The 25,046-nt window shown below is 41.2% G+C and overlaps 2 protein-coding genes across 7 annotated transcripts; one reads left to right on the forward strand and one right to left on the reverse strand.

The window, feature by feature from the left end:
* Positions 1 to 9,130, forward strand: Letmd1 (LETM1 domain containing 1). Of its 4 annotated transcripts, none has more exons than XM_015493359.2 (8): positions 1 to 86; positions 2,887 to 3,006; positions 3,612 to 3,694; positions 5,296 to 5,482; positions 5,604 to 5,705; positions 5,806 to 5,958; positions 6,846 to 6,942; positions 7,856 to 9,130. In XM_015493359.2, the coding sequence occupies exons 2-8, from the start codon at positions 2,899 to 2,901 to the stop codon at positions 7,924 to 7,926; spliced, it is 801 nt and encodes a 266-aa protein (XP_015348845.1). In that variant the 5' UTR covers positions 1 to 86; positions 2,887 to 2,898; the 3' UTR covers positions 7,927 to 9,130. The 4 variants fall into 4 exon arrangements, with proteins under 4 accessions (XP_015348845.1, XP_048658698.1, XP_048658699.1 ...); XM_048802741.1 differs by having other exon boundaries at positions 2,891 to 3,006; XM_048802742.1 differs by having other exon boundaries at positions 2,891 to 3,006; positions 6,886 to 6,942.
* Positions 9,131 to 9,552: 422 nt separating this feature from the next.
* On the reverse strand, positions 9,553 to 24,904 carry Csrnp2 (cysteine and serine rich nuclear protein 2). Of its 3 annotated transcripts, none has more exons than XM_015493358.2 (5): positions 24,320 to 24,904; positions 19,633 to 19,867; positions 18,300 to 18,559; positions 14,607 to 14,903; positions 9,553 to 12,981 (listed from the first exon to the last, which is right to left on the reverse strand). In XM_015493358.2, the coding sequence occupies exons 2-5, from the start codon at positions 19,781 to 19,783 to the stop codon at positions 12,058 to 12,060; spliced, it is 1,632 nt and encodes a 543-aa protein (XP_015348844.1). In that variant the 5' UTR covers positions 19,784 to 19,867; positions 24,320 to 24,904; the 3' UTR covers positions 9,553 to 12,057. The 3 variants fall into 3 exon arrangements, with proteins under 3 accessions (XP_015348844.1, XP_015348843.1, XP_048658697.1); XM_015493357.2 differs by having other exon boundaries at positions 24,261 to 24,904; XM_048802740.1 differs by having other exon boundaries at positions 20,550 to 24,904.
* Between the last annotated feature and the right edge of the window lie 142 nt (positions 24,905 to 25,046).

The raw sequence follows: 25,046 nt of genomic DNA on the forward strand, positions 1-25,046 counted from the left end.
GACAAAAGCGATTAATGGGAAATACCATCGTTTCTTGAATCGTCATTTCCCCCGCTTCTATATCCTGTACACAATCTTCATGAAAGGTAAAAACAAAGCTAAAATAGAAATAACCGAATCAGCTCTTGGGCAATGTCAGAGAGTTGGAGTAAGTAAAATCATTTACAAGTTCTGCTAAGGGGGTGTGAGCCAGGATGTCTTCTGTTTCATAAATGTTTGAGCATTAAACTAATTCTTATAAATTAGCACTTCTTAAGAATATTTCTAGAGGGGTTAGGGTTTTGGCTCAGTGGTAGAGCGCTCTCCTAGTGTGTGCCAGGCGCTGGGTCAATCCTCAGCACCACATAAAAATAAATAAATATATGTGTCCAACTATAACTTAAAAAATATTTTAAAAAAGAATGTTTCTAGAAAGATGTTTTGAGAGACAACCTCTGACAACACAGGAGGCAGGAGAATTTAAAGTATATTCTTGTGCTTTTCTTAACCACAGTTTTTGCTATAGTAGAAATTCCGTGTCTCGCATAAGGACAGGGATTTATGGCTGTACAGACTTGCCCTATGATTTATCCCTTGTCATGGCCCATAAGAAAATGTGGCCTAGCTGGGCATGGTATCAGATGCCTGTAATCCCGCTACTGGGGAGGCTGAGGTAGGAGTATCACAAGCTCAAGGCCAGCCTGGGAAATTTAGCAAGGCCCTATCTCAAAATAAAAAGGGCTGAGGATGTAATTCAGTGATAGAGCTCTTCTTGGTTTGATCCCAAAATTTCTTTCATATTCATATTGCAAAAGTATGAAAGAAAAGAAAAAAGAAATTGTGATCTAATGCTTGTTACAAATCTATAGGTAGCATGTTGCCTAGAAAAGGCACTATGTATACTTGATTTCATCTTTTTTCCCCCCTTTATTTATTTATTTAGTATTTTTGAGATGCAGTCTTGCTGTGTTGACCTGACTGGGCTTGAATTTGTGATCCTCTAGCTTCAGCCTCCCCAGGAGCTGGGATTACCATAGCCAGCCTATACTTTTTTTTTTGGTGGTACTGGGGATTGAACCCAGGGGTATTTTACTACTGAGCTACATCCCTAGTCCTTTTTACTTTGTATTTTGAGACAGGGTCTTACTAGTTGCTGGGCGGAGAGGTCTTGCTAAATTGTTGAAGCTCACCTTGAACTTGGATCTAGACATTCATCACTGTGCTTGGCTGATTTTTTTAATGCTAGTTACTAAGAAATTATATGTATGCATATATGCATATATATACATATGTATGTGTATGCATATGTATATAATTTCATATATATGTGTTTGTTTATGTGTGTGTGTATGCCGAGTACACGGGCTTATGCGTGTAATCTCAGTGACTCAGGAGGCCGAGGTAGGATTGCAAGTTCAAGTCCAACCTGGGATATATATATATATTCAAAAGTCCAATCTTGAGCCACATTGCCTTACTTAAATCCCTTGTCACTTACTGGCCATAAGAGTAGACTAGTGATAGACTAGTGATTCAACTTCTCTGTCCCTTCTTACCTATAAAATGAGAATAATAGGACCTACTTATTGCCCATATAGTTGTGAAGATTAACTAAATCAACACATATAAAGTACTTAGAACAGTTCTTAATCTCTAGAAAGTGCCCAGTGAGTATTAGCTATTAATATTATACTCTGTACTTTTATCATAATACCAATTATAAACTACCACATTGTTAGAACTGAATATTATCATAATTATTGCAGCTTCACAGACCTGAAAAATCACCTATCATTAGCTGGGTGTGATGGTACACACCTATAATTCCAGCTACTTGGGAGACTGAGGCATGAGGATTGCAAGTTCAAAGGCCAACTTCGGCAATTTAGAGAGACCCTGTCTCAATATAAAATTGTAAAAAAGGTTGGGAATATAGCTTAGCTTGCCTACCATGTTCAAGGCCCTGGTTTCAATTCCCCAGTACTGGGGGGAAAAAAAGAGAAAAACAACCTATTCTTAACTATAAAGTGGAGATAAAAATGGCTGCCTTGTCTGATTGAAAAAAAGAGTCTGAGAGTATTTTAATTTGTTTTAAAACCTTCTATTATGGAAATCTTATGACATACTCAGAAGTAGAGAGAATAATATAATTAACTTCCCTGTACTCAACCTCACTTCGGCAATTACCTACTCATGGCTTGGTTAGTAGTTGGTAATAAGATTGGCTCTTACTGCCTTCTGTATTATTTTGTAGCTAATAGAGATATCATTTCATTTGTAAATATGAAACCATTTAAAAAAAACTAGTCATATATAAATGTAAGAATTTTCATAGATTAAAGATGTAAAATGCAGTCATAGAAATATGTTGAATTACATAACTTATAAAAGTGTTCCAGAGGGGCTGGGGTTGTGGCTCAGCGTTAGAGTGCTCGCCTCGCATGTGTGGGGCCCTGGGTTCGATCCTCAGCACCACATAAAAATAAATAAATGAAATAGAGGTATTGGGTCCAACTACAACTAAAAAATAATAAAATATTTAAAAAAGAGTGTTCCAGAAAGGAGATAAGTTAATAACTGGCAGGGAATACATAGGGTTAATTGAGGAAGACTTCCTGAGATAACTGAGCTAGATTTTTAAAAAGGAGCAAGTAATGAACCTAAAGAGGGAGAGCATTCCATAGCAGATTACATTAACCCAACCAACTTAGCTGGATGAGAGGTGGTGTGCTGGTAGAAAAAGGATGGGTTGGCCTCAAAAGAGTTTCAAGTTACCTAGTTTAAAGCTTTTATATAGAGTAGTGTTGGGTGGGCAATTGTATGTGCATGTGTGAATGAAAGTAGAGGGGGAACTGGTGGAAGATTCAATCTTGGATAACATCACACTTTGTCCTCTACTTTAATGAGGCAGGATTACAGATGTTATGGGCTGATGCCAAAAAGGCTAGAAGAATAAAGACAAATATGTGGAAGCACAATATAAAGTTTCATCAACTTTCATACCGGGAGATGGAGCATTTGAGACAGGTATGGGCCAAGGGCAGATACCCAGAAATTCATGGTGAGGTAATTACAATTAACCAAGATCTCAAGTATTTTTTTTCTTTCCTTGTTCACCACTGATCAAGCCTCTCCCCTTTGCTGTGAAATCAAGTATTCAACTCAATGAGTATATCTGATGTTTCACCAGAATTGGGTTCTTTCAGAATTACAGCTCTCCTTAACAGAGCTCCATAGAGTGTCTGTCACACTTTTGAATAAAGTTTGTAGGCAATAAAATCCAGCTTGTTTCTAAATATATGAGAATCTTCAAGGATCCATAGGGAAGCAGGAAAGTATAAGTAGTAACTTGATGGGCAGTGTTGAAGAGTAAGAATCTAGGACCCATTATGCAGATCAGGAAACATTCATTGGGGGATTTGATATAATGTACTAGATATTATTTGGTAAGCAGAAGTGAACAAATTAGAGGCTTTGTGCTCAAGGAATTTACCATCTAGAAGTAGATAGAAATAAACTTGGTAATTCTACTGGGCTGTAATAGAAGTTTACTGCACAAAAGGATGGAAGGGATTGTCCATTATATTAAAAACTTACTTGGGTTAAAACTACATCTGTTTATTTCTGTCTAGTTCCGCCGAGACATCGCCAAGTGTCTTTTCCTAGGTATCATTTCCATTCCACCCTTTGCCAACTACCTGGTCTTCTTGCTAATGTGAGTACATGCTTGTATATCCCCAGCATCTTGAAGATATATAGATTTTTTTAATTAAAAATTATTTTAGGAAGAACTTCATTTCAGAAATTAGGCAGAGGTTATCCAGCTTTCTGCTCCAATCTTCTCATTATCCCAGGGTTCTTAAAAGTCACTTAGTAATACATTGGTTATCAGGATGCATCACAGTGGTAGGTATAGGTGACTTAGCTGCCTTTCATCATGTGAAGTAAGATCATGATCTTCTCCATTATCCCTAAGAACAGCATCCCACTCCCTGAGAAGCATGTAAACTGGGCAAATTTTTTTTCTTCAGGAAAATAATGCATTTCATATTCTGATATCATTCTTTATTACTTTGTATCCTAAGACGATACTTCTAAACTGTTACCTTTCGTGTTGTTCTAATTACCTGTTTCTGAATAGTAAACAACCTCAGAGCTTAATAGCTTAAAACCACCCCATTTTCATGATTTTGTGGGTCAAGAATTTGGGAAGGACTCAGGTAGGTGATTGACTTTTCCCATGCATGTGGTGTTGACATCATCTACTCAGTGATTTTTAGCTACTGAATGTACTAGTTTGGAGGATCCAGGGTTATTCTTTTTTTAATGTGTGGGGAAGGGGTACTAGGGATTGAACCCAGTAGTGTTTAACCATCGAGCCATATCTTCAGCCCTTTTTATTTTTTATTTTGAGATGTGGTCTTGCTAAGTTGCTTAGGGCCTCACTAAGTTGCTGAGTCAGGCTTTGAACTCAGTATCCTCCTGGCTCAGCTTCCCGAGCTGCTGGGATTATAGGTGTGCACCACCATACTCTGTGGCTGCATGACGACCTTTAATAACCTGGTCTTGGAGTTCATAGACTCTTGCTCTATTTTGTTGGCTGAATCAGTTATCCAGATTGAACAAAGGCGACATAAACTTTACTTCTCCATAGAGAAATGCCAGAGAATTTGTGGCTATGTTTTAAAACTACCACACAGCTGGACATGGTGCCACACATCTGTAATCCCAGTGATTCTAGCTGCTGAGGCAGGAGGATAGCAAGTTCAAGGCCAGCCTCAGCAAGTTAGTGAGATCCTGCCTCAAAATAAAATTTTAAAAAGGGCTGGGGCTGTAACTCAGAGATAGGACACTCCTAGGTTTGATCCCTACTACTGCAAAATAAACAAATAAATAAAATTTTAAATAAATAAATAAATCTACCACACATGTGAAAAAGTGAACTTATCCATAAATTTATTACCTTTTTCCATGTGATTAGTAGGTTGTCAACATTATATACAGTGTCCAGCTCTGTCTACAACTCTGTCCAAAACATGTTTGTTACATGTTTAGTTCAAAAGGAGTCATTTTATCTGATTGCTGCATGCTGGGCTATTCTACTACTGCTTCCTTTCATATCATATTTCAGTAATGTTGCTTGAAATTGTGCTTCAGTATATCTTTAAACTTTGAGCTTGAGACTCACTTAAGAACATTGAGGTAGATAGTGTCTCCACTCTTCTTGCTAGCATCCATGTCTGCCAAATGCTTTCTTAGCTTTCTTTGAAAGATGTTAGTGTCAGCAAGTAACTTTGTGATTCTTTTTCTTTTCAGGTACCTATTTCCAAGGCAACTACTGATTAAACATTTCTGGACCCCAAAACAACAAACTGATTTCTTAGATATCTATCATGGTCTCCGGAAGCAGTCCCACTCAGAAATCCTTAGTAATTTAGAGAGGGTCATTCCTCTCATTTCTGATCCAGGACTTCGGTGGCATCTGACAGACCTGTGCACCAAGGTATTCTTCCAATTAACCCTTCCTGCAAACTAGGAGTTTTGTTAGAGCCATTGTACACTAAAATTAGGTATGGGTGATACTCAGGACCCTCTTAACATCTCCCAATCTTACCTCTCCCAAGATACAGAATGGTACCCACCCAGCCGTACATGAAATCCTGGCTCTCAGAGAATGTTTCTGTAACCATCCTCTGGGCATGAACCAGCTCCAGACTTTGCAGATGGTAAGCACTTTAAAGACTTCTTTTTTCCCCCAGCCTCATGTTATTTCAGGTTTTTGAGTGATACTATTTGATTTTCTCCTCCTATCCTGCCGTATCACAGAAAGCCTTGAGCCGGGCCATGCTTCTCACACCTCACCTGCCTCCTCCCTTTTTGAGGCATCGTTTGAAGACTCATACCACTGTTATTCACCAGCTGGACAGGGCTTTGGCAAAGCTGGGGATAGGCCAGCTGACTGCTCAGGAAGTAAAATCGGTAAGGGCTTGATTGCAACATCAAGCAATATCCCGTAGAAGGCTGGAAGCTTACAAGGACTCCTTGTCTTGCTAAATCTTTATTCTCTCACCTTATTTCTGTGTCATTTTTCTCAATATACATAGCTATTAGGAAGGAACCACCCATAGTAGTTGTACTTCTGGTTCTTCAAACACCAAAGACACTATACTTTAGACCTTCTGTTTTAGATTATAGTTAATCACTTTTCTGTTACTGAAATATACCTGAAATAACTAGTTTAAAAAAGAGGAAGGGTTTTTTTTGGCTCATGGTTTGGGAGGTTTCAGTCCACACTTAGTTGGCCCCATTGCTTTTGGGCCTGTGGTGAGGCTGCACATCAGGGCTGGGAGTGGATAGTGGAGCAAAGCTGCTCATCTCGTGGAATTGAAAGAGAGGTAGGAAGAGGAAGGGGGTAGTGTCCCACAATGCCAGTAGGCCCTACTTTTTGAAGTTTCACCACCTCCCCTTAGCACCAAATAGGGAACTAAGCCTTTAATAGATGGGCCTTTGCAAGACATTTCAAATCCATACTACAGAATCGGCCTCTTTGCTTGTCCTCTATCACTAGTTCAATCTGTCATGGTGAAAGGTCTCTTATGGAATGAGGATGTTACTTATTTAAAGAAGATTTAGGATTATTATTAATATTTTTAAAAATATTTATTTTTTAGTTGTAGTTGGACACAATACCTTTATTTATTTTTATGTGGTGCTGAGGATCGAACCCAGAGCCTCGCCGTGCTAAGCGAGTGCTCTACCACTGAGCCACAACCCCAACCCCAGATTTAGGATTATTTGTGGATTTCATTTCCTTGGCATACTCACTGTGTGATTATTAAGGATGATTTCTCTTCTGAGTGGAATAGGCTTGTTATCTTCGTGGCCTGAATTCTACCCATATTGCAGAAGACAGGTGTCGAACTTGGCTGGGAGAGTGGCTACAAATTTCCTGCAGCTTGAAAGGTAAAACAGCTTCCATGCTTATACCATTGAAATCCAAGTCATTTTTGTATTTAATTCTGAGATAATTTTGGATTTAATTATTAAATAATCTTAAGATCTTTATCTAACATTTATATCTAATTGAAAGGGCAGAAACTCACATGCCTACTGCATGCTTAGGCAGGTAACTAGACTGATGAGAGGGAGTGGTAGGACAAAAGGGAGTGCATGCTAATCTGAAGCAGAATTTATCAGCCTTGGCACTATTGATTTTTGAAGGGGTCTATGTGCATTAAAGGATGTTTACCAATATTGCTGACCTTTGCCCAGTAGATGCCAGTAGTACCCTTTGTCACCAATTGTGACATCCAAAAATATCTCCAGACATTGCCAAATGTTTCTGGGGTTGGGGGTCCAGCAGAAAGGGGCAGAGTTGTCCCAGTTAAGAAGCACTGATCTAAAGGCATTGAATTGAAAACAATAGAAAAGTATTCTACTAGCTAAACAGAAAGTATCTGAGGGCGAGTATCAGGCGTATCAGTCTTCTGTTCAGAACTTTTGCACAGGTTTTGATGTTTTCTAGGCCTTTGCATGTCAGGGTAGGTATACTAATCTTGAAGCTGAGAAATGCCCTAGAGCGTCCATTTCTACCAGGAGAATCCCAAGGTAACAGTAGTGCTGAGTACCATTGCCACTTCTGAATTTTCTACTGTCATCACTTGAATCAAGACATAGAGGATGAGTTAACATGAATATATAGTGGAAGCGAAGGAAAGCATTTGTACAGGGTCTGGAATGAAGCAAGGGAACTTTGAGAACCATCACCTCTGATTCCCCTTTCTTGGCTTCCTGCCTCCAGTTTCAAGTCCTATAAACTGAGGCAAGAAGGTAGGTAGTCCTCTAGCCAAACCACTAACGTTGATGGTATTTCCAGAAGCTGAGCTGTCCCTCTTGCTGCACAACGTGGTCCTGCTTTCCACCAACTACCTTGGGACAAGGCGCTGAGAGAACTGTGGAGTGGATGGCATTGTCCTGCAGTCGCGTAGCATAGCAGTGTGGGACCAAACAGCACTTGTCAGCAGAGTCTGTGCAGTTCTCAGGTGTGTGGGAGGCAGAGGAGTGGGTGCAATGGGCTTCACAGCACACTACCCATGAGGGAACTGCAGTCATTCCCCTTACAGCTTGAACTAAAACAAACCCTCTTTTCAGGGATGGCCCATGTGAAGTGTCCTCCCATCTTCACAGTAAGCTGGAGCTGGCAGCAACCTCTTAACTAGTCTTTTCCTGTGTGTGTTATGGTCAGGTCCTATAAAGTCAGTTATTGCCCCCGGTGGGAATCATTTGGCCTAAGATTCATCAACTGCCATGTTCTCTACAGTTATATTCTAAAGAATTTCTGATTGGCACTTGGTATGGTGGCATGCGCCTCCCCGTGGCTTGGGAGGCTGAGGCAGGAGGATCACAAGTTCAAGGCCAGCCTCAACAAGTTAGCAAGAACTTGTCTCAAAAAATAAAAAGGGATGGGAATTTGGCTCAGTGGGTAAATGCCCCTGGGTTCAATCCCTGGTACCAAAAAAAAAAAAAAAAGAGAGACAGAAAAAAAAAAAATTTCTGGCTGGCAAGAACAACACTGCTTAATCTGGAGCATTTACATAAATGTACATCCTTCAATGTGCTCTTCGTACATCCTTCAATGTGCTCCTCCATCCTGATATGACCAAAAGAGGGATTTTTGTTTTTCTTTCTCACTGGCATGAGCTAACCACTTCCTTTCCTTTTAGAATCCTTTGAATACCTTAAAAAATTTTTTTTTCAAGTATTAACTTATGGGAACATTGTAAAGGAAAAGATAAAAAGGAAGTACCATCTAATCCCTTCCCTAGTGTTTACAGCCTTCATCCCCCGTTGTCTTAATTTCTGGGCTGTCATACAGCCCATAAAGATCTTAAATTCTTTGCTACCTCCACTGTGTTGCAGCAATCCAATTGTAACCAACAGTGGCTGCCTTCTTTGGGCCATGGGTCAAAACCCATAAGGTACTAATTACTGCCCAGCCCTGGGAGACCAGGAAGATCTGCATCGAGATAGTAAGTTGGGTTTAGCTTTTGTGTGTACATTCTTGACCTGTAGTTCTGTAATAACTTATTGTAAATGCATGGAGCACTGTTTTAAACCCAAGTAAAGACTGCCTGAAATCAGTTGATGGAAATTACTTATGCACACTCTAATCATTTTGCTAAGGCTCCTTTTCCAAGACTGACATAACCTAACTAATGGGGATTTAATTGGTTGATATAGATCCTTCTGACAGAAGTTTTAAAGGAACCGATTTTAAGTTGATCTTTGGGTGGACATTTTAAGGTGGTAACCAGGAAAAGAGAAAAATGGGACTACAGTCAGCGTGAAGGTCTAACAAGGCAGAAGCAAGGCCTGCTTCAGTTGAAGAGGTGCGTAACAGCACCTGAGGCAAGATAGGCTGAAGAGAACATTCTACATTTCCATCACAAAGTGTTTCTTTTGTTAACCTTAATTCCTAACTGACCTAATTAGTTTCATATACAAAGCTGGAGAAGCATCTTTTTCTAACAAGTAACTAAATTGTGGCTGGCCAAGATAAAGAATAACACACCATTCTTTTGAATATTTCTTTAATATTACATTTAAATATTCTCTTTAAATACAGCATTATCACAATGTAAAGAACCTAAAGGGGGAAAATTGTTTTCAGAGAACCAGACGAGCTTTGGATTCACATTGAAAATACTACCTGTATACAGTATGTGAGAAAGGAAACTGGAAAATAAGAATTATGTTAATAAGAATCATTTTTTTTTTAATCAAGGCCAAGACTAAGTGGGATTGAAGCAATCTGCTTCTATGATCAGAGGCCTAGCTCTCCTAGCAACCATGAGCTATAATTTTGTCCAACTCGGGTAGCACCAGAAGTGAGATGGACTAGGCTGTAGAAAAGGCCCTTTGCTTGACAACAGTTAATGCTAAATGTTAATATTTAGCATTCAGAAGTTTGGGGTCAGCGTGAATCAGAATTGTAGAGTTAATAAAGGGATGGACTTAGATTAAGAAACTAGAGTTTTGTAGAAATATCATGTATCTTACCTTATGGATTGGCAATGAGTTTAATAATAACAAATTTAAATTCATTTGATCCCAAAGGCTAATGTATTTCTTAGCGAGCTGTTGGAATCCACTTCCTAAATTAAGCAGGAGGCTTCCTACGGAGGGAGTCTATAGAGCTCTCCCTCTCCTAACAAACTTGAGAAAATATTTTTTTCCATAGAACTAAAATCCCAAGTAAGCTTCAGTCTTGGGTTCCATGGTTCCAGTCTAAGGTGGGGGAGTGCAGCTCAGTTTGGAAAAGCATCTAGATCATATAGATTGAAGGTACTTAAGACTCAATTATTTTGTGAGGCTGGGTGATGGGGAGAGATATGGACCTATGTAACTTAAGACCTTCCCTCCAAACATAAAACCAAGCAAAAACAGGAATGAACAGGAAAGGCGGAATGGGTTAAAATATTTATCTGTATTAAATAAATACAAGGCCCTCAGGCTTAGATTTTATAAGTGAAATGCTGCTGCCACATACCTGAAGGCTGCTTTAACGTACCAGGGCCTGGCTATCCCCCAAGAAAAGGCTTTATGAGCAAGATAAGAATAATTATCTCCCCCACTCTCCCTGCCCACCAGAAGTGTTTTTTAACTGGTTAATAAAGCATACCAGATGTGAAGTATGGTGTTAAAGATGCTAAAGAATAGTGTTTTGCTCCCTACCATTTTCATTTTAAAACAGAGGCAAAGGTAACTTTGCCTATAAAATAAATCAGTGTTGTTCATGGAGCAGATCTTGATTGAAACATAAACATAAAAGGAACAGGAACCATTGACAGAGGTAAGAACTGAATTTGAATCCCACTTTATACATTTCAAAGGTTACAATCAGATCTTAATCCTTTGGAACCTGGAAATTCTACGTGGCATCTAAGAATTGGTAGATTCCAATTTTATATCTTATCAAGCAGCAATAAACATTTGCAATTCTTGGGGTTGAACTGGAGTAGTATAAGAACTGTGTAACCCTGTATATCAAAGAAGGACCATGAGTGTGGATACACAAAATCTAGTCGGTGACCTTAAATTGCCACATCTTACATTACATTTAAAGCTCAGATCTCCCAAAGAGGGGGGAAAAAAACCTGTGTGAAAAAGTAAGCATGACACAAATAAAGTCATCTTTCCAGACAGCAGGTTGTTCCTGCAGCCTCCTTTGGATATAGTTAATGCTCCATATAGGCTTCCTAGGGGATGGGTGAGCCCAGCCGGAAGCTGCCCAACAACAGAGCTCATGTTAAGAAGATGGCAGAAGCCTCAGGCTCTTTATACCACATCCCCAGCCAATCTCACTTTTTCTTCAAAGGAAAAAGGACGGAGGAAAAAAAGACAAGTTTAACTCTATATCTAAGAACATGTGAAAGAAACAATTCAAGTTATAGACCAAGAATCCCCAGTATGGGGAGCAGGTCAGGGAACACCAAACATGTCAAATATTAACTTATTTATCAAACAGGGGATCCGGGGAAGGTATGGTAAATTTTTAGAAATCCTGGAGGTTTTGTACAGAAACAGAGACCTTTCTGCCTCTCCTCACTAGATCCAACCAGGTGGCCTTTCCAGTAGTATGACTGGATATACCAAAATGGGTATCAGAGCAACCACTGAGAAATAAGCTTTCACTCTGCCTGGAGCCCAGGAGAGCAGGGACTTTTTGCCCTGTGTACAGATTCTCGTGTTCTGGTCCCTACATAAATAGCTGCTTGAATTACCCAGCTCCTCCTGTGAGGTCCTACGGCTTTGTTCCAATGGCCCAGAAAGCTCAGTGTTCAGCACTGTGCAGCTTCCTCTAACCTATCCCCACATCAAGCTGGGGCTGGTTTCCTTGGTACTGTTTCCCTTTTAAAAAATACTTGTACAAACAATCCTTTCCCACCCATTTCCCATAGACCCCAATAAAATAACATGGGAGCAGCAGCTGCTTCTACAGTTTTGTTTTGAAATGGCATTAGATAAAATAAGGGAATAAATAGAGAATGGGTGCGAGGCAGTATCTCCACCCCCACATCACACTGCTAGAGGGAGTTCTAGGGCAGACTCTTCAGGGGGTCGGTCCTCATTCTGCTGGGAGGTCTTCTCCACCCCACAGCCTTCTTCAGTGTCCGTGTGGAAAGGGAGGCTTGAGGGGGACCAAGAGGAACGGAAGTCTTCATTCTCGGGCTCCTCAGAGTTACAATCTTCGGGCAATAGCGCTTCTAGAGTGGGTGTTTTCCCCACCTCTGATTTACAGAGGGCATCTGGGTCTGCGGGGCTGCAAGCCACCAGTGAGGTAACAGGGAGAGAAAAGACACTCAGATCCTTCTCCTTGGGGAAAGAAGCTGTGCCTTCTTCTGTACCAGGCTCTCCTTTCACTCCCAAGACTGGCCTCTGTTCCACTTGGTAGTAGACCAGGGGCCCGCTGTTCAAGTAGGATGGGCTGTTCACCGTGGAAGCAGACGGGTGGTCTGAGTTCTCAGCAAAACACAGGACGGAGGAGCCTGGGGGCAGCTGAGCCTGAATGAGAATGGGGGCTGAGAGGCCTGGGCACAGCTCTTCAGGAATGGCGAGGGGCTCCTCCAGGATGCACACACCCAGGCTCTCAATGCTTGAGTCCAGGCTGGCACTGGAACCGCTAGAGTCTTCCTCGGCCTTGAGCCGCTCCAGTTCCTCTGCGCTCTGCAGGTGCATCACTGCTGTTTCATTCTCCGCGATGAACTCTTGGAAGTCCTGTGTCTCGGAGCCCTGGGCTCCTGTCAGGCTGCAACTGGCAGTGGGTGAGGGCTCCTCCTCTGGGGCTGCCGGGCGGCTCACCTGCCGCTTGCTCTCTAGCTCCAGCTTCATGATGGTGTGGAGGTAATGAGTCCGGACTCGGATTGGATTAAATTCAATGCGCCCAGCCATGTTCCCACAGCCATCCCTGGAGCAGCCACACGGAAAGGACATGCGATCCACCTGAGGGGGACACAAGGAGGGTGAGGCAAGAATCTAACAGTGGAGATAGGAGACATTAGCTGGCAAACACAGGCAGTTGGGATTTGAGGTCTTCCTACGAGAAGCAAGCAATTTAAAACATGCAGCACAAGCTGACAGCACTAGATGGCAGTTACAAGACCACTTGTGCTTGCATTCCAGCTCAGTCATTAATTAGTGGTATGACCTGGACTCATGTATTTCCCCCTAGGGCTTTGTTTCCTCTTCTGAATAAAAAGTGACAAAAATCATATCAAAGGCTCCTTTTGGTTAGAGAATGCAGAGATACCCTAGTGCTGACTGGTCTCAGTAGAAATTTATGTATCTAGGGACTTCCAGAATTTACCTGGTCTTCTGCAATGACAAGCATGGGAAAGTGAGTGGAAGATCTTACTAAAATAAAGCAATACCTTCTGGGAAACTAAACAAAGGTGCCTTAGTTTGTTAAGGTGCTAGAATGAAGGTTCAAGCAATGGCCAGCTGTTTATTATCATTTCACTCATTTTTCCTGGGGATTGACCAGTTTAGTTCTGAAGCATTAACCAAGATAATTTACTTACAGACCAGGGCTATCTGGAAAAGACATGCTTTCTATTTCCAAATTTCCCCTTCATATCCAAAAAGAAAAAACAAAGACAAAAATTGCCAAAAATATAAAACTAGAAATATGAGTAAACAAATATTCAATGTCTTCCTAATGGTATCAACTTAAAGAAATCTGCATACCAGGTCTGTCATCAGGTGTGTAACAGACTGATTCATTATGGGACTTTAGTCTGAAAAACAATTTATTGGCCAGATCTGCTACAGCTATTTGTTACCTAGTTAAAAATCAGAAAGAAAAGGTTGGTTGGGAAAACACAACCAAAACCACTCAGCATCCATATGCTCAGAATACAACTTCCAGACAAATTTTTTTCTCTGGGCTATTTCTGCTATTTTTCTATTGAAATATATCTTTGCAACTGTTCCTTGTCACTTAGCTGATGTTACTTTAAAAAAAATTTTTTTTTTTTGTTTTAGTTGTAGTTGGACACAATACCTTTATTTATTTTTATGCAGTGCTGAGGATCGAACCCAGCCCTCACACGTGCTAGGCAAGTGCTCTACCACTAAGCCACAACCCCAGCCCGGCTGATGTTACTTTCTTACAGAAAACTAAGGATTTAAGCTCTGCCAGCCTAGGCTTGATCCAGAATTAAAGGATCTCAAAGCCATTTTGGTTTTTACAAAATTGGAGTAGAGGTTCTACAAGTGTTTGCAGATAGCATCTCTAGGCCCATCTCATTTCTCTGCTTCCTTTTATCTCAAGGAATCAGTCAGGAACAGTTATTAAATGGTAACCATACTAACCTCTGTTCTTTCCTTTGCTAACAGCTGCTTCTTATCACCTCTGAGGTATGAAACACAAAGATAATAGATACCTCCACACCCTAAGAATCCTGTCATGCTTGTTTCCTTTGTTGGTGGAGGAGGGTTGTAGACTTGGAGTGTGTTCACAGCTAGGGGCTTCCATCCCTGGATGGGCAGCCACCCATCTTCCCTGGTACCCGCACCATACCCCATGACCTTGATAGATGCACTATCTCAGGCCAACTTTGACTGACCTGGCATTTAATCCCAGCCTGGCTACAGGCACATGCTTCTGGGTCACAATATAGTCGACAGTCACAACCACATTCTTCCCGAGATAGGCGGATGGCTCGAAGTTCTTGCTTCTCTTCAGCATCAATGCGGTGAACCCCAGAAGCCCTAAGCAGGGCCCGTCGCCTTTTGGTGGGAAGAGGCTGCAGGAAGAAGTAATCATCCACCTCCACATTTTCCACATCAATGTCTTCATCTGAAACATCATCCAGTGTCAGGCCATCAGCCTCTACCGACTCCACGGTCCCATTCTTGGTCAGCTGCAAGAGACAGGAAAGGTTAGCCTCTGAAGCATTAGCAACATAAGCCTCCTCACAGTAATCAGGATAGCAGTGTTCCCCTGAATTTCTGCACTGGGGGAAGATCTGTGTTATTCCACACAGCAGTCACTCTACAGGTGGCCTCTGAGCACTAGAAAAGTGGCAAATGACAAGTCAAGTTTTTAATTTCAGTTAATTTTAAATTTAAATAGCCACATGTGGCTAGTAGGCACTATATTGAAAAGCAAAGGACAAGAGAATAAAACCAGAGCAGAAAGGCAGGAAATCTTTTGTGGCTCTAATATCACCCTGTCAACAAAAGGGACATCATCTTTCTGGGTTCAAGCTTCTCAGAAAACCACTGTCTCATCCTCCCTCCTAGAAGAAAATTTATTCCCAGAAACATTCCCTTCATTTCCATAATTCAGCTCACTTGCTTCTTTTTTTTTGGTATGGGGAATTAAAGCCAGAGGTGTTACCACTGAGCTCTATCCCCAGTCCTTTTTATTTTTCATTTTGAGACAGGGTATTGCTAAGTTGCTGAGGCTAGCCTTGAGTTTCCAATCTTCCTGCCTCAGCCTCCTGAGTCTCTGGGATTAGTGGTGTGTGTCACCACTTCCAGCTCAGCCCATTTGCCTTTTGACATGGGGAAAAAGGTGTATCAATAGCTGGTTATTCCTGAGATTAACAAATAACCTTGTAAAACACCCTTCAATGTGCACCTCATAGAACCTAAGACCACCTTCTGAGGAAAAGGGTACCTTAAAGTATTAAAGTGTAATAGCAGCTAAAAGGTGTTTGCCAATGAACCTGAATCCTCACAGCATGAACCATTATTTGTGCATGCTCAGAAAAGCTTCATTTTATTGGTGGAAAATGAGCAAATTATCAACAGCTATCAAAGAAAGCCCTCCTAGCCCAGGGTGTAAAAGAATGTATTCTTTTTCCTTTCTAATCCTTTTTTATTTGACTTCAAAGAAGAATTCCATGTCAGGTAGGGTGGTATAAATAAAACCAAGTGTGCTATCTAAGGGCAGAAATCTGAGTTTTCTGGGCTAAGAGGATAGAAGCCAGGAAATGGAATCTGTGGAAGGACAGATTGAAGACAATCTGTGGCTGAATGAGTTCTGCAAACTCACTAGAGAATCCAAATGAGGCCCCACAGTCCCTGGGGCTCTGGAAGCTGCTGGCAGAATGAAAGCTGAGTGACTGGAGTCTTTGGTTTATTTCATCAGACAACCAGAGAGAGTGCTGGGAAAGTATCAGCTCCTGGGAGAGATGTGATGCAACAAACCTGAGCAGTAAGCTACACACTCAGTTTGTTTGCTTGTTTGGGGGAAAGGGGAAGTTGTCAGGAATGAGGAAAGTAAAGTGCAGGATCTTGGAGTTCCCAGCCTTATTTCTGAACCAGGTAGGCAACTACAAGGTGCCCTTTTATAGACATTAGGATTGCTTTTTTCTGGGTCACCCGTGTGGGCTTCCCTTCTACTATCCTCTCAAAGGAAAGAGATTAGAGATGCAGAGAGAGAAACCCATGTAGAATGTAGATAGGAGAGTTTATTCCGACAGAAGTGGCATTTCAAATCAGTGAAGAGTCTTCTAGTTATTAAGCGATATTGGGACACCTGGATATCCTTTAGGAAAGAAGGGCTATACTCCCGATCATACCATTCATGATAATGAATTCCATATGGACATAACAAAATACAAACTAAAATATTAGAAAAATTGTAAGTAACTAAAGCTGCAGAGCTCCAAAGAGTGACAAGAAAAACAGCTGAAAAGGAAAACAAATATTAGATGGCAAATATATTTTTGAGACCAACTGCATCCCTTATAGGATGCTAAAGACAGGAAAAAAAGTAAACTAGACCTGAGAAAGGTCAAGCAAGGATTTTTCTTTTGACATTTAAAGACATATTAGATGCCACTTCTGCTGGTGCTCACTAAATTAATATCCTGCTAATAAGGAGGAATCTAGTATCTCAGTCCTGGATTTACCTGGCTTTGTCCTTGGAATTCCTATTGGGGGATGGGGCACAGAACTGGATTGGATGGTGTCTTGCTTTGATAGATTATTCCACTACCAGATTTAGAAGAAAGGCGTTTTCTTCTAGGGCAAAGGAAGAGCGCCTTCACTGCAATTAACGAGAAGAGTGTTTACTTGCCCAGCTGTTGCTATAGTAGCAGGAAGATGATAGGGCCAGTGATGGAATTCCTCAGACAGAAGAAAGGGACGCCTGGGTGTCATTCTAGTTAGAAAAACAGGTGTAAGGCTTTTAGGAGTAGGCTGAGGGAGGCAGACATAAAGCTTTCAAGGAGAGATAGGAATAAGATCTGGTCAGCCTATATCCTCTGCCACTAGTTTCCAATTCTTCCACATTCTAGTGAATCTACAACCTTGGAAAAATGCAACCACCTATTTTAACATGGGTCACTATGCTTTAGGCCCAAAAGAAACCTAGGGGAAATTTATTTTCTTTTGTGGTGCTGGGGATTGAATCCAGGGCCTTGTGCATAGTAGGTAAGTGCTCTACCCCTAAGCCACACATACAGCCATGGAAATTTTTGAGACCTGTGAAAACTACAGCCATAGAGTGCCAAAACAGTACTAAAATAGCAAATGGGGGGCTATAAAGAGCCATCTGAGATGGGTCTTTTCCCAGCCCCTTTCTCCACCTAACCTAAAGAGCTGGTGCATATCAGATGATAAGATACAATATTATATGACTCTTAAGTACCTATGTGATAATGTAATGAGGTCATAGAAAGAGCAGAGAATATGAAAAGACCCCAAATCTGTCCCACATATCTGGGCAAGGGAAAAATCATTTGGTAAGAAATTGAACATTGTGTTCTCTTTGAGTTCTAGGGGGTGACAGAACTGAAAGCATTCAGGTATGCACATTTTAAATTAAAAAAAAAAAAAAAATTATTGGGTGGTTGGGGGTGAGGAAAGGGAATTCCAGAGAAGGGTTTTTGCTATCTCTGGAAGATACCTCCAGAGACAAAAAAGAAGGGAGGCTCAGGAAGATTTTTTTTTTTTTTAATATTTTTTAGTTGTTGATGTACTTTTATTTTTTATTTATTTAAATGTGGCGCTGAGGATCAAACCCAGTGCCTCACACATGCTAGGCAAGTGCTCTGCCACTGAGCCACAACCCCAGCCTCTCAGAAAGATCTGATTGCAAAAATTGAGACTTCTTTTTAGAAAGCTCTGGAATCTCTATATGACAAGGACAACCATCAAATTTAAAAAAATCAATGGAACTTCATGTCCCTATTCAGGCCCATAAAGAGAGAAACTTGACAATAACCCTAAAATCAACAGACCTAGATCGGTTCCCACATTTTCTTGGCATATGGGAAGTATCAGACCCCGGACCCCTTAGGCACCTTCATTTTCTTGGCATGGAGTTTCTCTTCCTTCAGATGCTCACGAAGAATCTCTCGATGGTTCACCTCCTGCTCTTGTGCAAACTCACAGAGTGTATAGCTGCGTACAGAGTTGTGGCGCTGGGCCATGCCCAGAGAGCTACCACCCTGGCTGGGCACACTGGTGAAACCCTGGCGCCTGGCAAAGTAGTATACCGTCACCTGGTCAAAGCGGACATTTTTCCTCCGTAGCTGCTTCTGCCGCTTCAGGATGGATGTGGCTGAGAAGAGAGCACAGAAAGAGATTATTAACCCAGAGATGGCCTGTTTTGGGACTTGCTCTTTCTCATTCATCTAGGCTCTTAACTTCCCTCCTCTAAATGCGCTCCTTGCATCTACAGAACTTTCTAAAATTTTCAAATCATAAATGCATAGTTAGAAAGGACCTTGAACCTCACTGGTTCATACTACTGCCTCTAGACTGACATCACCTAATCAGATTACCACAAAATCTATTTTTAGACAGCAGCTGGGTAGAGGACTGCTAGGTGATCTTTTTAAGATATAACAATCTATAACTTAACTGACCACATGTGGCAATTCAAGTTAGTTAAAATTTAAAAAATTTAAAGTCACAGCCTCAGTTACACTAATCACATTTCAAGTGCTCATGAGTCTTATGTGGCTATGGCTACCACGGGACAATGCAAATATAAAATATTTCTATCATAATAGAAAATTCTTTTGGACAGAATTTACCTATAGCAGGGGGGAGGGCAAGACTTTTCCCCTAAAAGGCCAGATAGTAAATATTTTAGGCTCTAAAGCCATGGTATCTGTTGCAACTATTCAACTCTTATTGTCATAGCATGAAAGCAATCACAGATATAAGTGTGTTCCAATAAAACTTTATTTACAAAATCAGGCAATGGGCTAGATGTGGCCCTTGATTTAGATGATCAGAAGTTCTTTCCAAGAACTAATTGAGCCATAAGAATTAAGAACTCTGGAGGGGTCCCAGTTGTCTAGGCAGCAAGCATGTATTATGTCCTGGTACAGCTCTTAATTTCTTGAACCTCTGGGGGGATTCTGCTTGGGGAAGGACAGAGTCCTGAACTACTTCTTCGATCTAATTCAGGCCACTCTGGGGACCCACAAACCACAACACAAATAAAATCAGTAAGAATAAATCAGATTTCAGTCTACACTAACGGAGCGACAAGGTCCTCTGCAAAGCAAGGAAAAACTGTGATAAGGGCAAATCCTGAAACTGGACAGATGCTATCTGGAGAGCTGCAGTAGGCTCTATGCTTGGGGAATTTGGGCGCAGGCAGGAAGGGAGTGGCTTACTCACGTGTGAAGCTGGCAGTTGTAGGAGGATTGAGGCTGTCACAGCTGTCAGCACTGTCACTGCTGGAGATCTCATCATCTGAGTTGGAAACTGATGAGCCCACATCCACATCATCAAACTTCCTTTTGAGACTCGAGCCCGTGAATGCATCCATTGGTTTCAAAGGGTTTCCTTGGGGAGCCTACCAGGTTGGCCCCAAGCTTCTGCTCACCACCAGCTAACCCGCTGCATTAGGATTCTGCCCAGGGGAAAAGAGGAATCAGCATTCCTAAGACAGACCCCTCCTAAGTCTACATACACAGCTCTCTAACTGAAGAAAGAAAGTACCTGACCTAGCACTAATGTCTGGTTCTCAAGATTAGGTCATTTCTCAACTGATTCTGGCCAGTATGCGCCTACTTTTATTTTCTATCAGCTCCTCCAGGATCAGTCACTCTTAGAATAGTGAGAAGAGTTGCAGCAGCACCCTTCCCAATGGAGGGAATGCCTCTGATTCCAATCCAGCTGGGCTTAGGCTTCATTAGCCCAAGATAACAGTCAATGTTCTTCTGATCACATAGGAGCGGTTCTCCAAGGAACCAGTGGGAGGGACTGGAGATCAGAGGTGGAATTAAGCTTTGCCTAAACCAAGACTAGACCCAATTATTTTTCCTAGTAATAACATAACAGCCTGGCACTTCTCAAAGTGTGTATCTTAAATATATTAATTCCATGGATATTAATAGCTTTTACATGGAAATAGCACTACTGTGTCAAAATTGTTTAGAAAACTGCTTATGGCAGAACCTCTTAGAGGCTTTTAATATATTAATATACACGGCAAAGGCCGGGAATAAACAGAATGCAGTGTTTCACAAACCTGATTATGGAACCCACTGTTTCCAAAATATGTTAGGGAACAGATAATCCTCAGAACACACCTTTGGAAATACTGCTCCAGGCTCTCAATTTTGAAGGATACTGGCAGTCATGAATACCCTTGACCCAGATCTTCACAAGTATAAACTGTCTCACCAACTTTTAAAAAGGTCAAATTTAGTACTAAAGGTCCCAAGATTACAATCTGTACTGGCTTCAAAACCCAGAATCTGGGGCTGCAGATGTAGGTAAGTGGTAGACAGCTTGCCTACATACACAAAGCTCTGAGTTCAATCCCTATCACCACAACACAAAATAAAAGCAAAAACAACCAGAATCTTTCATAATCTCATACTGGTCTATCATCATCCTCTGTGCAAGGAGAATGTAGCTTTACAATCTTTGACCTCTGAAAAGAAATCAGCAAGGGGAAAACAAATAGCAAAAGAAGTGACAATTTTGATTCTGGTTACATCAATATGGCAGGCAGTGTTTTCAATAAGCTGTCACACAACCAAGGAGTCCTAAAGTTCACTTCCCAGGTACAAATCTTTCTCCTTATCTGTCTTTGGACTTAAGTTCCAGAAGGACATGAATTTGTTCAGGAGAAATGCTGTCAGAGCCAAAGCCATGTGTGATGAGAAGCCTCTCTTGCTTTGCCTCTGTAATGCCAGAATCTCCCCAGACTGTGATCTCACTAGTTGCTAATTATGCAGCAGGAATAACAACACTGCCCAGAACGACAAAGCTGTATTACTGCAGAGTAGCTACCCAGGATATATACCATGGAGGAAAAAGGTGCCTGTACAGAGCTATTTTTCTGGCCTGTGTCTCTTGGAAGTAATTTGGATCAGCTCTAGAAAATCAACCAGACCTAATAAGTACTTTAAAGAAGATATTTCCTAATCTATTCAGATCATATCAAAAGTCTCTAATTCAAGTTATAAGATGTACCTAAAAACCCTCAGCTGTCATAGGTCTCAGACAAACACATTTTCAAATAAATTTGGGCAGGAAGGAAAAAAAATAATTAAGTACTTCATAAGAATTGTAATTAAAAGTGAGCCCAAAGTATCTTCTGTTCTTTAGGTTACTAATCAGAAGGCTACATTCTTAGGACATGATGAAAATGGAGAACACTTTAGGGGTTAAGATTTTTGCTAGGCCAGGTGCGGCGGCACACGCCTGAGGTAGGAGGATTGTGAACCTCTGGAGCCTGAGGTAGGAGGATTGTGAGTTCAAAGCCAGCCTCAGGAACTTAGCGAGGACCTAAGCAACTCAGTGAGACTCTGTCTCTAAATAAAAAATCAAAGGGGTTGGGGATGTGGCTCAGTGGTTAAGTGCCCCTGAATTCAATTCCAGGTTCCAAAAAAAAAAAAAAAAAGAGAGAAGATTTTCTCTGGATGTAAAGATACCTAACAACTAACAAATTTCTCATTCCACTGTATTATTGGTCACAAGGGCATGAGGGGGACACCTTTATAATTGAATACTTATGTGAATGTAAACAAATAAATAATAATAATGCTGACTACTGAACTTAATTTTTCCTACTTAATAAATACCTTATTGCCCACATGAGATATCAGACTGAGCTGAAAAATCTGCTTTCTCAGAAAGGGCTCAAGTCCACTTTCAGTTTTAACTAGCTCCAGTTAATGCTAGTACTAGAGAAAAATGGCATTTTCCTTGGCCTGGAAACACTCAGGATTTATGATTAGAAGCAAATGTGCACTCCCGTTTTTTCCTCAGGTGTACCTTTGCTTCAAGTAGTTTGAGTGTCCTTTGAATATTTCTCTTTAAATCCCACACTAGCTTGGGTCTGGTCCAAAATCATCTTTGTTACTAAAATTCTCCACTGTCTTAACTCAGTTGCCCTCTAGAGTATAATTTCCCTTAGGGTTGCCTTTTGTACACTCAAGTGCAGCAAGGATTGCTGGCTGCTTTATCTAGTCCCTTCCTCCTTTTTTTCTATGTCTTCCCCACTTCTACTTCTGGAATAGTGGTTTCTGGGTAATGATGGAGGTAGGTAAGAAAGAAAAGGAGAAAAGAGAAAGAGAGGAGGGGGGAAAGAGGTGTATGTGTGTATGTGAAATCAAAAGAATCCTTGAATTATCTGAGAATAACCAGAATCTATATGTATAAATAATGAGCCATGATCTAACTATCCCATTAATAAGATCTGGGAATGCAGTTCAGAGGTAGAACGCTTGCTTGAGGCCCTATGTTCAAACCAGAAAAAACAATAAAATGAAAACAAGCAACAAAACAAATAAAATTGCATCAACTTGGATGGAACACCAGAAAATCCTTAAGGAGACTGCACTGTTCTAGTTCTATTCACCTTTCCCAAGATTTATGAGCATCACTTTTTCTGTCATTAACTTCATTATTTAAATTTTTAAAATTCCAACTATCATGGCCTAATAATAAAAGTTTACATTTCAACACAACTCTCCTTGCTCAACTCTCTGATGTGAACTTGACAGATAAAGATGCTCATGAGCATCAAGAACAAACTTCCCAACCATGTTCACTGGGACCTGAAGAGATCTTTCTTTGCAAGGGAAACAACTAGAACAGGTTCTATACTTGCCCGTTCACGAAACTAATCTTTCATACCAGAACTAAAAATGAGTCATTCCCACTTCTCTTAAATATCCACTGGTAGAGGATCAATGCTTGTGTTCAAGAGATAATCTTATAAGTTACACTCCGAGCACTTAAACCTCTATGGAAATAATCAAGGTGAGACTGGAAATGCAGTCATAACTGACAGTTAACTGTCAAAATGACCAACTCAAACAACAAATACTTTTGGACAAATAATGTTTCCCTCTATAAAAGCTTTTAAATGCCGGTGAAATGAAGGTCAGCTGACACTTTCTGGCTATATGCCTTATGGTCTTTTCTCAAGTGTTGGTAGATGAACATTTCCAAAAGGTATATAAAATTGTTCAGATCTACAGTATGTAAAAGACTTTATAGACTGGCACCAAATAAAACCAGAAGATGTATTTCAGTACTAAGATCTAAGTTTTTTCAGGCCCATAAGGTGTCCTATAAGCACCAAAACAAACCCAAAGTCCCTGCATATGTGAAACTAGCAAGAGGGTCAGCCCAGTAAAAAGTTCTGTGGTAGAATATATATGCAAAGTTTAGGTAATATCAGCCTCTTTCTTAAATGAATCCAAAATAATAAAACAGGGTATATCTCTCAGAAGAAAGTCTCCCCACTCAACTGGAACCCAATCTTCTGCTAAAGGTCAAGAGACCAAAATCTGTAGTAAGATCCTATGGGCTACCCATAACTGAGTTAAAGGAAGTAAGGCTTACTGCTAAAGTGTCAGGATAAACTTGACTGAGATAGTCTGCCATGCTCCCCCTTTTATGAGACACTGTGATTGATTCTCAAATACTATGAATTTCATAAATCCATGTGTCCTTGTGATCACCAGGTTCACAAATTTAAAAAAGCACTCAAGTAAAAACCTCCTGTTTAAACAAGGTGTTTAGAGAAAGCTCCCTTCCCATACCCACTCGGGTTTTTACCCATCACTAACACAAGGTTAGAACTGAACTTTCCATGTCTGAACTACCATCACAGGGAGGACACAAGATCTTTGTAGTAGAACTGGAACATGATGCTGCATTAGCTCTCAAGGATATCCCGTCATTTATAACTCTGGCACACACCAACATCCTGGCTTTGGAGATTTGCAAGATGGAAAGCCAGTAAAGAAAAGGAAAATCTGAATTAACTACGGATTTACCATGAACTGAAAACTGCAGGACAAGGGTACAGTGTTGTCTCTTGGGGATAACTTCTAACCTTTCATAATGAAGAATGGTTTGTGTGTCACATTGCCACTCTAAACCCCTTTAAAAGGCTGAATCAAGGCTAAAAGGGATGGATGGCAGTCGGCTGCGTGTTTGGGCCTGTAAAAAAAAAAAGATCAAGCTAGCAACCAGGGTAAGTGATGCTTTCATTTTCATACACAACGCCAGAAAAATGGGGGATATCAGGAACCAAGGCCTAAGGGTCATGTCAAGTCACCAGTTCCCTTTAATAAGCACCCCTGAGGAATCTTTCAGCTCTCGACCCATTTCTGATTCCTGCTAACCTTCCCGCTCATTCCAATCATTTGCAGCCCGTACTCAGCCTTCCTCATCCCTTCCTGACTGCTACTCACAAATTCCCAACCACTCCTCCCACATTTTCCTCTACCCGCCCCCCCCCTTCCCTCCATCCTACATCATTCTCCACTCCTTTCCGAACTCAACCTCATCCGCAATCCTGCCGGCTTCCAAGGCGCCCATCCGTCTCCCTCGAGCTACCCCCGTAGTCCGGGCCCGCATCCTCGGTGCCCCTCGCTCCCACGCCTCTCCCCGACTCCGTTCCTTCCCAGCGGCGCCCCAGCTCCCCGCCCTCCGACCGCTCCCGTCCGAGCTTCCCTTCTTCCTCTCTCTCCCTCCTTCTCTCCAACTCTCTCTCCCCCTCTCTTTCCCTGTCTTTCTGCTCCCTCTCTTTCTCTCCTCTCTCTCTTCTGTCCCCCCCC

Source organism: Marmota marmota, unplaced genomic scaffold (genome assembly GCF_001458135.2).
Source record: "Marmota marmota marmota unplaced genomic scaffold, marMar, whole genome shotgun sequence".
In the NCBI taxonomy this organism is placed as follows: Eukaryota; Metazoa; Chordata; class Mammalia; order Rodentia; family Sciuridae; genus Marmota; species Marmota marmota.

Bases quoted from the DNA above. Each gene is read 5' to 3' on its own strand.
- Letmd1 (XM_048802741.1), top strand. The intron at 5,706-5,805 runs GTAAGCACTTTA...GCCGTATCACAG, and splicing joins AGCTCCAGACTTTGCAGATG to AAAGCCTTGAGCCGGGCCAT. The intron at 6,943-7,855 runs GTAAAACAGCTT...TGGTATTTCCAG, and splicing joins AATTTCCTGCAGCTTGAAAG to AAGCTGAGCTGTCCCTCTTG.
- Csrnp2 (XM_015493358.2), bottom strand. From the start codon at position 19,783: ATGGATGCATTCACGGGCTCGAGTCTCAAAAGGAAGTTTGATGATGTG. The intron at 18,560-19,632 runs GTGAGTAAGCCA...CTCTCTTCTCAG, and splicing joins TACAACTGCCAGCTTCACAC to CCACATCCATCCTGAAGCGG. The intron at 12,982-14,606 runs GTCAGTCAAAGT...TGTCCCCCTCAG, and splicing joins AGGCTGGGATTAAATGCCAG to GTGGATCGCATGTCCTTTCC.